At 46.7% G+C, this 12,365-nt stretch overlaps 1 protein-coding gene across 4 annotated transcripts in view; it reads left to right on the forward strand.

Annotated features, from left to right (window-relative positions):
• Positions 1-4,480, forward strand: part of ARMH4 (armadillo like helical domain containing 4) — a 53,438-nt gene extending 48,958 nt beyond the window's left edge. For 3 of the 4 annotated variants that reach the window (XM_052694754.1, XM_052694755.1, XM_052694756.1), the window contains exon 8: positions 154-4,480. In XM_052694754.1, the coding sequence (XP_052550714.1) occupies positions 154-222 (69 nt within the window). In that variant the 3' untranslated portion in view covers positions 223-4,480. The remainder of the gene's footprint in view (positions 1-153) is intronic. The other variant, XM_052694758.1, reaches the window with a different exon arrangement.
• Positions 4,481-12,365: the final 7,885 nt, after the last annotated feature.

The following is a 12,365-nucleotide window of genomic DNA, read 5'->3' on the forward strand; positions in this document are numbered from 1 at the left end:
TTCATTATCTTGGTTGTAATCTGGTGATGGAGGGCGGTTTCTATGGAGCAATGTACACTGGAGCTATCAGGTGGAGTGCTGGGGGAGGGATCCAGATGCTGCTCCTTTTACTTTAGTGGGTGGAGATCTTTAACATTTCTTTTTTACCCCCAGCAGAGGGAATTTAACAGCATGCAAGACCGAGTAATGCTCCTAGCCGACAGCTCTGAAGACGAATTCTGAATTGAACTGCAGTGTCCTTGTGATATCCAGTGACTTGTAAAAGGAGTGAGGGGAGGAAAAGAAGAGAAGGAAGGACTTTCTGCTGCATCGCTGCTCTCAGCCACCCCAAACACTGAGCAGTGGTTGGTACCACCCCGTCGAACCAGCATGCTATGCTCTACGTGTACTGCGCAGTGATGTTTGTTTTGATACAGTAGTGAGATTCACATTTGCACCCGGCGCCTCATTCAGATCCACAGCACATCTTGTTGCAGCTGGAGCTGATCTGTACGGATGATTGTTTTCCTATTATCCTGGTGTACTATTTCAGACCTGGCTGGCAGTAATCTAATCATAACAATAGCTCTCACCTAACCCAGGAATGGAAATCTTTACTGTGAATGACTTCTGTCCAATTTGTTAATTTTAAGTGTTAACATTACCTGAGCTAGAGTTCATTAGTGCTGAGATTAGCTGCTCTGCTTAATTAATGAATTACCCACTTGAACTGTATCCCTCATCATCTGAGAAGTGCCCGAGTATAGTGTTGTTGATACAGTTTGAAGCACATTTCTACGCTCTTTTCCCCAGTTCCCTTCTTTTACAACCTCTGCCTTTAGCTCTGCTCCTCGCTTCTTGGAAACACGTGGGAATGGCCTCAACTTTTGATTCATGACAAAAATTTTAGTCCATTTTCTACCAGCACTGTCTGTTACAGCACAATAAATACCAGCGCTCACGTACTGATGGGTAGTCTTGCATGGATCCCTTAGCTTTTGTTCAGTGTGCAGGTAGATAAAAGGAAAGCCAGGTCAGAGGTTTCCTCAGCTTCTGCCGCCCGTTTCTAGGCACTAGAGACTGCTTCTCCTGGTTGCGTTCACATTGAGATGGCAGTGGAGCTCGTCTCCTTCCCCAGCTGCAAGTTGCATTTTCAGCCCCCTGAAAGCTCCATGAAAGGCAGAACTTTTGGGATATCTGTTGGGTCTTGTCTCCATGCCACCAGACACGAGGAAGGCACCAAAGTTTGAACTGTCAGGGTGTCACGAGGTTCCTGGCTGCTGGAAAGCAGCAGTAGCCTCAGTTGGAGGCATGTCCATGGGAGGTGAGTTGGTTGAGTTGGGAACTCTTGGTCATGGGGAAGATGTGTAGCTGTAGGACAGACGGCTGTGGAGGGCTGTGGAGATGGATCCTAACGGTGCCTTGGGGTGAGGGCAAGCTGCCTGTGCTGCTGGCAGCAAGTTGCAGAGGGAAACAGCCAGTGTCTGACATCATTGAACCAAGAAGGGGAAGCTAATGGTGCTTTGCACAGTCAAAATAGCAAATAACAAAAGGGCTGCATTACTTATCTCTCTTGCCAGTTGTGCAATGACTCTTTAATCTTACGTTTATGCAAAATATTCATGTTTCCACGGTGGAAATCACTGTTCTATGAGGAGTCATCCTTTATACAGAGAACAGCATCTGTCACCAAAGGAGACTTGGTTAGAGAAATGAGATCAGACGGAGATGAGTCCCACTGAGTCTTTGAGGAGGTGTGAGGGAGGAGTGAATGAGATGACACCCACATAGGATTTCATCCTCAGTGAAGGTGAAAAGGCTGTCAGGTTGCCAAGGATGTAGTTGATGGTAAGCATATGTCTGGTGGGCCTATGAATGGGTTTGTGTGGTAGAAACAACATTCGGAAGAGCACATCAGAAGAGTCTAAAGCTCAGTTCTCTTTTCAGAGGGTCCTCTGAACAAAAAAGTCATCAGATGGATGTCCAGTTCCAAGGAAGCAATGCTCTTCAGAGCCCAGGTACTTTTCTGCCAGCTTTCCCCTCCCATCCAGTGAGTCACCTGGAGAAGGACAGTCAGGACTACCTGTATTCAAAATGCTGCTGCCAATGCTAGTCTTCCAGTCCTGGAGCTGTGCATGGCCCTCGTGCTCATCCCACTGGGTGGTGGGAAGCAGGCTGGGGGAAGAGCCATCAGCGCACCAGGCAATGTCCATTCTTCTCTCCCTCTAGGACAGGCTCTCCCAGCCAGGATTCCACAGTGTTTGTCTCTCTCCCGTTTCATTCCTGCAGCTTTCAACAGGAAGATGTTGCTTTGCTAAAAGCAACCCCAGATCTCTAAGCAGCCACTGCCTGGGAGCCCATTGTTAAGCCCTACCCAAAACTGAAGTCTTTTTTTTTCATCACAAGTGGTCAGTCCAAGCTAAGAACTTCACTTCTGGACTGATCTCTCCTTGTTTCCTTCTCATTCCCATCTCTCTTGGAGCCTACAGGTGCTTGGGAGATGTTAAAAGCCTGCTAGCATAGCTGATTGTCCAAGTAGTCTGGAGGGCCAAGTAGCCTGGAGGAGCAGTTGCTTGTGACACTGCTGTATGGAGCAGGGGTACCAGCAAGGTCCAAACAGCTGGGGATCAGCAGGGCTTTGTGCAACAGCAGCCTGTGAAGGGCAGCCTCTTTTCAACTTCCTTGTTAACAGTGATGTGCCTGTGCAGTTTGTGATAACTGCAGACATCACATTGATAACCAATGAGCTCCTAGGCAGTGGGGAGGAGGAGGATAGCTGAGCAAGGCTGCTGATGTGAGTGCAGATACTGCAGCCCTGGCAGGGCTTTTTGGGTGGGTTGTCAGTTTGATAGATTGAAAAGGCTGATGGGGAGGCAATGGGGCCTTTCATTGTGCTAATTAATCCTCAGTTTGGGAAGCATTTTCTACAGTGGTAATCAGTTTGAGTGTCTCTCTTCTTCTCAGTCCTTGACATAGTGAATTTAAATTAAAGGCAGCATGGTCTGTTAGATAAAGCTGGCATCTGAGGGCATAGTGTGGGTGACCTGTAGTCTGTGATAGCCACGCATCTCCCAGTGAGGACACACAGTGGGTGGCTGTGATGCTGGACATCAGCTGTGCCACAGGTAGGGATGGCATTGTTGCAGGTATCTGACTGCTGTTCTACAGGTATGATGGGACAAACTGGGCAAGCTGTGGCCATATGGGATGTCCAGTCAAATGCAGAGCTCGGTGTTGGCTCTGGAGTCTGTGCTTTATCCAGATCTATGGATAGAAGGGCTGCCCAAAGATTTTGCTTGTGCATCAGCTTCACTCCAGTCCTGGCTCTAGCTCTGACCCCCATTCTACCATGCTTTGCTCTTGAGTTTGCTACCCACAGACATGATGCCTTGATTGGGAGCTGCTAGTCAGTAGAAGCTTACTGTGGGCCAACTTTATGAGTGGCTCAGCAGTGCAGAGATCCCAGCCAATGTCCCTTTGAAATAGAGGTCTTTAATAGTTATTTTTGGTGAAGCACCTACCCAAGAGCCTGGATACTCCCCACATCTTCCAGTTTATTCCTACTTGGAGTGGAGGCCAGAGGGGTGGCCACAAGCAGCCTTTATGTCCCAGTGAGACTTCCAGAGCTCTTGGAGCACAGACAGGGTTTTCTGCAGAGCCTCTGATGTCAGTGGGATTCCTGCAGGTCCTTAAAGCACAAGCAGTATTCAGCTCCTTCTCCTCTCATCCCAAACCAGTAGACTTTGAACTGGGCTCTTACAAATATTTTCTGTGCAAGTCTTGGAGTTAGATTAATTTGCTGGAAATTATCAGATTACGGATGGGGAAAGGGTTTCCAATGGGATCTCTTAAAGCTCTGCTGGTTTGATTGGTGTCCCTGCATTTCTAAAATAAAAAGCCAAACAGATTCATTTGAGAAATGAAAGAGGAGAGAAGCAGCAGAGATGGCCCCTGGCCCCGCACAGTCAGTGCTGGGTGACCTGGATGTAGAGATGGGTCGTGCCACTGCTACGCGGCGTGAGCCTCATGTGACAGCACAGCTGTAAGGACGACTTTGCTGCAGCAATAATCCTCTCCTGACTTGGCACAAAACTTGTAGCTCACCTCTGTTTTCCCTTAGATGCCCAGTTTGGGATTTCTTGATAGCACAAGCCAGAATTTGTTGTAGGCAACACGCAACCCTTCTGGCATTCACAGCCCCATCTCCAATGGGAGGAAGCAGCCTGCCCGACGCTCAGCCCTTGTCCTGACAAAATGTTCCTGCACTCCACAGCTGCTGACTTTTTATGTTGTCTCTAATGCCAGGGGTTCACCTTGATGAAGATGAGGTTCCTTTGGACTGCACTGCATCCATAGAGGGATATTAGCAGTCCTTGTGCTTTCTTGTGGTTTTCAATTTTGGACAAGACCAACTCCTCATACTGTAACTATGGAATGTAGCACTTTGTTAAAGTAAAACATTGGAAAATAAAAAGCTGGCCATCATAGCTGACTTTAAACATCTTGTTTCCCTGACCTGAGGTTCATTGCGTGCTCTGTCTCAGGTAAAGCTGCCAAGTGATTGCTTGGAGATTCAAATGTTGCATTTCTTTTATGTTTGGTGCAAAGATGAGAGCTGGGCTTGAAGTGGAACGCACTGAGGAGTTTCAGCCTGGGATGTTTCAGGTCGGATTTACGAGGAGGTAGGTGTTGGCTTTGGGCTATACTGAATAACACCCAGATTCTTCTTCCTAAACTTTGAGGAGCTGTAAGGGGGTCCAACACTGACATGCTTATGATGTCAAGCTTACAGCCAGAAGCTTCTTTGTCCTCACCAGGATATTTTTTCCCATCTGGTGTGACTCGTGAGGCAAGGCCTGTGCACAAACCTTTCAAGACCTCAGTGATACATCACAGGTGAGCCTGGAGTCTCAGATGCAGGTACTGCAAATGACTCCTGGAAACGGGGCTGACTGCATGTGAACACCATCTCATGGACCTCCATGGATTTGTGGTCTAAGAAGCAGCAGAATGCCCAAAGAAGTCATGGATGCCATCCCTCGAGGTGCTCCATGCCAGGTTGGATGGGACCATGGGCAGCCTGATCTGGTGCCAGTTGATTGGTTGGCAACCCTGTCTGTGAAAGGGGGTTTGGAACAGGGTGATCTTTGTGGTCCCTTCCAACCCAAGCCATTCAGTGGTTCCACGAATGGGCTGAGATAAGGCACGTAGGCTGGGTTTATAGTGGCCTCCCCAGCCCTGTTTTCAGGCATCCTTTCACAGCTTGCATCATTGCATGGTCCTGATATGTGTCCTGTGCACTCAATGGGGCACCCATCCTTTGCTGGGTTCCATCTCATTCAGAGAACCAGCAAGAACTGTTTGTCCATATGTGTGTATCTTCTCTAATGAAAAGTGGTTCATTCAAAATAAGCAGCTGCCAGGGAAATGGCCACTTGGGGATAGTACCAGCACAGCCTTTGTTAATTGGTAGCTGCTAAAAGCAATCTGTATGTTCATGAAGCTGTTTGCTTCGTGTCTGACTCGTTTCCAATGAAAAAAAAAACAAAACCTGAAAGAAGATAAGTGATGACATTCCCTCTGCCCCCAGAGTTACATTTCCTAAGGAAGTTACTCTGCACTCACAGTGCCTTGCTGTGAGCCTCCGTCTTACATTCATTAGGTCTCTGACCTCAAAGTCCCTGACTGCTGGCTAAGCTGTGGGTCAGAGAAGAGAGGTCATTTGAAAACTTTCCACAATAAATTGTATTTAAAAGAGGGCCATAAGAATCATAAGATCATAGAATGGCTTGGGTTGGAAGGGACCTCAAAGATTGTTTTGTTCCAACTCCCCCATGAAAGAAGCAGACAGACTCTGCTGTGACAGGACAAGGTTTCAAACTAAAAGAGGGATGTAGATTACATTTAAGGAAGTTTTCTTATGGTAAGGGTTGTGAAGCATTGGCACAGGTTGCCCAGAGATGTGATGGTGCCCTATCCTTGCAGGCACCCGACGTCAGGCTGGATGGGCTCTGAGCACCTAATGGAGCTGTGGGTGTCCCTGTCATTGCAGGAGGGTTGAACCAGATGACTCTTAAAGGTAGCTTCCAACTCAAATAATTCTATGATTCTATGACAACCATGTGCAGATCCATTCTGGGGCCACGTGGGCAAGGCTGTATGTGCCCTGATGGAGAGGATGACCTTGAGCTCCCCAGCATCACTGGCAGACCTGGCTGGTGTGGACTACCTGGATGAGCATAGCCCAGGATCATGTAGGTGTGGGGCTGAGACTGTCAGTCACACACGCGTGGTGAGCCAAGAGGTTCCAATCCACACAGAGCAACACTGGCAGCTCAGCTGGGTTTGTTTTAATAAATGGATTTTGGAAGGACAAAACAAAAGACACTGTGTGCACTGCGGTGAAGCCTGATGTGTGCTCAGCAGCTGTCTGGTTTTCCCCTAAAGGCACAGGAGTAGGACAGCCACTGTCTGCAACAAGAGGGTGTGGGTGTGAGCAGGCAGCAGGCAGCCAGCATGGGTGGCGATGGCACTGTGTTCAGGAAATGTGTAGGTGTTGTACTGAGGGACATGGTTTAATGGGAAATGTTGGTGATTGGTGGGTGGTTGGACTGGATGATCTTAAAGGTCTTTCCTAAGCAAGCACCACTGTGATGGGCAATGAGAGGAGGAAGGAGGCTGTTGGGAAGGCAGAGGACTAAAGCAGAACCCAAGCTGGGGGGGTAGGCTTGAAAATTTTCTTGGATCAGTGGGAGTGAGCTGTGCCTCCCTATATCACCCATAGGGTGCATGAAGCAGAGATGTGAAAAAGCTATACATGAAGCACGAACGTGATGATGGGGCGGAGAAACATGGTGATGAAACAGTTGATGTGACTCCAATAACGACCTGTGTGTTTGTAGTGATGTGCTGCTCAATGCTGTTCCTCCTTTATCTCTTCTGTGACCACTTAGCCTATGTTATCATAGGAATATTCTGCCTCAATATGGCCTTTACAGTTGTCTGTCTCCCGTTGTAAGAAGATGCCCATGGGGAAAGTGTAGAATCCCAGACAACAACTTGCCTTATTTCCACAAGCGTCCACAGGTCCGCATGTTGTTGTTAGTGATGTTGTTCTGTATCTCTGCAAGGTGCAGAATGCCTGGGACTGTGTGCATAAAAACAACTGGAACTGCAGTGATGGCAGCCATTGATGGCTGCTCATGGAGTCATTTTCATCAGAAGCAGAGGAAATGAAATTCGGTGGCAAGGAAAACGCTGATATTACCAGAACTTCAGTTTCAATCTTTTTTCTTTAACAGAAAACAAATTGGTAATATGGCAGAAAAGAGGAAAGAAAAAACCTGCAAAAAAAGGTGGCTGTGTTCATATAAAAGGATATCCAGGAAGAAGCCAAGAATTTCTGCAGAAAAATTCAACTAGTTGCTATGATGCGAGTAAAGTCTCCATAACAGAATCATTTGCCAATGCCAGGTTGTAATTTAGGCTAATGGTTTTGCTGGACTGCCTTCAAATATCTGGGATGGCTCACTGTGACAAATCCGTGTTTAGAGGTGCACAGGGTCGTGGTTTGTGAGGTTAATAGCAGCTGAGCATCTTCAGTTCTTGCATTTCGTGCAGACTGCTGTAGAGTGGTTGGGCAGGGAGAGCTGGAGAGAAGCAGATTGATATTGAATTCGAGGCACAACCGTGGCCAAGGAGAACTAGATGAAAAATGCACTGTTCTTGGGTTTCAAATGAAAAGGAGAGAAGTAGTAAAATGCACCACTGAGGCAGGGCTCCAAGGAGAGAAAGCTGTGCTGGGTTCATAAAGCTTATTTATGGCACATGGGTCTCTGGATCCTTCTCTAGCAACTCCAGCCAAATCTTTGGGAAGAGGCTTTATGGAAGCTAATCCTGTCTATAGGTCAGTGCAGAACAAAAGCTCTTTAAACCTGTGCTGCCAAGAGTAATTGTTTTTTATGTCAAACTTAATCTAAAGGATGATATTTAATCTCTACCATAGAGGGTGATACGCTTTGGTGCTAAATGAGTTTCTGGATGTGGCTGCTTCTCAGCTCCAGTTAGCAAGCAAAAATTAAAGAGGTAATGTGTCTGAATGCTTTCATGTCTTCTCAGCCTGGAGAAGAGAAGGCTGTGGGGAGACCTGATAGTGGCCTTTTGTTATCTAAAGACAGGCTGTAAGAAGGAAGGGGACAGGCACTTTAGCAGGGTCTGTTGTAATAGGACAAGGGGAAATGGTTACTAACTAAAAGAGGGAAGGCTTAAATGTGATATAAGGAGAAAGTGACTCCATCAGGGCCACTGCCTCCACTTTCTCTTACCCCACAGGAAGATTTCAGCAACCCATCACTGCTGGGTTCCCCAGGGTCACATCCACATGGGTAGAGTCCAGCTCACGTGTGGTGACGGCATCCTTTGAGCAGCACAGAGCTTGCTCTGCTGTGAACTTCTGCTGGTGGTTCAACAAAAGAACATCTTTTTGCATGTCTAGCTCCAAGACAAAGGCTGGCAGAAGCAACCCAATGCATCCTTATATCCAGTACAGGGCAGTGAATTGTTAAAGTCCCAACAGTGGTGGATAAGCTGGTAGAACACATCCTAGAGAAGAAATTCCCCTTAAATTGAAACTGAATAATGTGGTTTAATTGCATTAAAAGCAGAAGGCTAGTAAAGGGATTTGGCTGTGCACAAGCAGCACAGCATCTATTAAAAATGAGCATTTAATTGGATATTTGTTATGCAGCCAGCTTACTTGGCTTAAAAATATATGGTATTGCCCTGAAACACTGAAACGATCCCAGTTGGGTGTAGGGAGGAGATGAGGCAACAGAAGCACTAAGCTAGAAGCAGCACTCATTTTTAGATAGTAAAGTGTGGACTTTCAGGAGAAAGGAAAAAAGAATCTCAATATTCATCATTTTCATTGCAATAAAGCAAAATGCTCTGAGAGACACAGGGGTTTAGGTATAATGTCCACACACCAACATATGTTGATGGTTGGACATGATGATCTTGCAGATCTTTTCCAGTTTCAGTGATTCTATGATCTTAAATGTGTCAGGATTATAAGCATGCACTGTTTGGGAAATTCATACGTGTCAAGTGCTACTGGAGTCTGAGAGTTTGCACAGTGACTCTTTTCTAGCTACCCAGGGCAAGAAAAATTTTGAGCTAAAATCACAGAGGTTAGAGTGAGTTGTTGTCAGCTCCACTGCCATAGCAAATCCTCACCCAATACTATTTATTAACCAAAGTTTGATAGGACACTGGAATCACTGGGGCAGCAGCATTTTAGGCAGTGATGGATACCTCGGGGTCATCATGTATGTGTAAGAGCTCTGCTGTTGCAGGATGCATGGAGCCCCAAGCAGTGCAGCCCACTGGCATTGTATGGCCATGTAGATGTGATTTATGTGCAGGAGATAACATGGAGGCCAGTGGGAAATCAAGCCCAAATTCATTGTATGTTGTTTTAGCAGACTGGAAAGATGTGCCTTGGTAGTTCAAGTGCCTGACAACAGTTTGCTCCTTGGCTGAGCATTCTGGTAGGTTTTGCTCTGCAAAGGAAAAGGAAGCCCATTGGGAATGGGCAAGATGGCAAGGGGATGTCTGCCTCTGGAGGGCAGTGAGGTGTGGGGCCTTGCTCACTGCAGGCTGCTGCTCACACACCACAGAACTGCTGGGTGACTCCCTAGCAGATTAATTTCACCAGCCCTGTGCCTCAGTTTCCCCCTTTTTAAAGGCAGAATGTCTCTATTGGAGCTCTGTTGCAGGAGAAGGCATTGCTCCCCAGAAGGAGCACAGTATTGAAAGACAGAATGGGTTTGCTCCACAGTTCTCTTCTTCCTCTGTGAAATATTGAAGAGTCCAAGGAACACACTGAACAGAGATTAATTTTCTTTTTGCCTAAAGCTCATAACCAGCTCATCAGGAGAGCATGAGGTGCAGAAAGCAGCACCTTCAGCCCCACATCTTCCATGCAGCCTTTCCTCCTGAGCAGAGCCAGAGAAATAGATGAGATTCAGGCACAGCCAAAGCCGCAATAATTTCTCCAAGTTCCTTTGCCCACCTGGCTCCACTCTGTGGATCATTTATTGCAAAGAAAGAATTTTTATTTTATTTTATTTTATTTTTTGCCTTTGATACTGAAAGCAGCCAGGAGGATAATTGGAGTCTGGAAGGTGCAGCAGCTATCGAGCAATCTCAGCCCTTGCAGAACCTCTGATGCTCTGTACAGCTCCAAGGAGAGCTACAATTACTTCCTGGTGACCTGGACAATGATTTATCTTGTAGCCACGTGGAAGAAAATCTCTCTGATCTGTTTGGTTGTGACTTTGATTTTTTTGTGTGTGTAGGGGTGGGGGTTTTGCTTTTTTTTTCCTCCTGTAGCTGATCAGAATATTTTATATCTCAAATTAAAGAGAGATTTTCTTTTCAGATGCCGCGAGGAAAAGCTGTGCATTCTGTGATTCTATGACTCTTGGTTATTCTGACCTTTAAAACGATATCCCTGATGAGAAAGAGGATGTTGGTGTGCTGGTGTCCTTAGCAGCTGGATGCAGAGCTCAGAGTGTCTAATAAAACAGAGCAACTCATTTAGGGGATCTCTTTGAGCTCCTTTCCTAGGGGGATGATGATTTAGTAGCTGGGGACTGTCCTGGGCCAAACAAACAGGAACAGAATGCCCAGGGAATTGCTGGAGTCACTGCCAGTGGAGGTGTGTAAGGGAAGAGGAGATGTAGTACTTAGAAACATGGTCAAGTGGGCACTGTTGGCAGTAGGCAGATGGCTGGGCTAAATGATCTTTGAGGATTTTTTCAACTCTATGATTCAATGAAACCAGAGGACCTGAGCTGCTCCTTGCACACCTTGCCCTCCAGACCATTCTGTGTCTCCGCAGCCCTCCTTCGGACACGCTCTAATAGCTTTATTTCCTTCTGGTACTGTGGTACCCAAACAAGATGGACTGTCTGAGCCAAATGCCTTCTTCCTTCCTCAGCCTGGGATCAGCTTTATTTTGGCTCAGATGCCACCTTGAAGTGCTGGCTCCCAAATTTCTGCCTGGGAGCATGGCAGTAGGCTCCAGTGCATTTCTTCACGGCGTTGAAATGGTATAAATTGACTGGAAAGAGCCAAGGTGTTCTAAAGGACATTTTCTGTTCTTAAGTTGACGTTTTCTGTTCTTTTCATAAAATATAACAGCACATCACAGGCTGCATGAGAAACCCTCCCGGCAAGTGGCAGCTCCAGTGATGGGGAGGATCTGCTTGTGATATCTCTTTGATGCTACCCTCTATTAACAGAGAGGCTTTTCATGGGAAAAGGGGAGGCTGTACAAAACCCAATCTCCCACTGCTTCAAGGTAAGCCAGGCCCTTTCCTTTGCTCAGCAGTGCATTAGAAATGAGAGTCAAAGACTTTTTAAGTCTTGTGTGGGGAGCACGGGTCTGCCCTTACTTTCCCACCTTACCACTGGTAGCTCTCAGCAAGGGATCCAATGCCTGCTGAGGAAGTGACTGCTATGGGATCCACCATGGTTTTGGGGATGTGAAGGAGGGAGCACAGGTGTCTGGTGATGGTGGGAGAGAAAAACTGGAGGAATCTTGCCTGAATGATGGGGAAAACCCTTCTGGTCTGGCTGGATACATTGGCAGGTAAATCCATCAGACTTGGTGGCTAAATTGAACTTTGGTTGTCTCAGCTCCACTATTCTGAATGTGTACGTTTGGTGGCCCTGCTAGGCAGGGGGGTTGAAACTACATGATCCTTGAGGTCCCTTCCAACCCGGGTGATTCTGTGTGATTCTGTGATTCTGTGATTCAACTGTGCCCCATTTTGGACCCTTTTTCTCCCCCAGAGAAGCTCTAATTTGGGATGGGGACACTACTGCAGGATGTCAGCAAACTGCTGTCACATCTCAGGCCATCCACAAACGTTGTTCACGCTGTCCTTGCAGCACATCTATTCACTGATAGTGGCTCTTGGTAATTGCTGGAGCCTGATTCATTAATTTAATGGTTTAAGAACAGTCCTTAAAGGAAAAAAAATTAATGGCTGCAAGATGAAAGATCTACTTGATACATAAAAAAAAGCAGCATATAGCTGCCTGTAATGGACACGATGTCCACTAGTAGCTGTAGAGTCCATAGATCAAATACTGCTCTGACCAATTCTGCTCTGACAGCTGATCATTTCCCTGAGAGCATGCCTATTAATTTTTTTCAATAAATACTTTTGTGCCTTCTCTGAAGGCCGGTGGAATTCTGCCATAGACTTTGGCAGAATTAAGATGTGCTCTGCCTGCACCTCCTTGCAGCAAGCTGCTTGGATGATAGGGGTGATACTCCTGGGCAGAATGGGCCGCAGCACTGACGAAGGCACAGA

Source organism: Tympanuchus pallidicinctus, unplaced genomic scaffold, assembly GCF_026119805.1.
Source record: "Tympanuchus pallidicinctus isolate F22 unplaced genomic scaffold, pur_lepc_1.0 scaffold3, whole genome shotgun sequence".
In the NCBI taxonomy this organism is placed as follows: domain Eukaryota; kingdom Metazoa; phylum Chordata; class Aves; order Galliformes; family Phasianidae; genus Tympanuchus; species Tympanuchus pallidicinctus.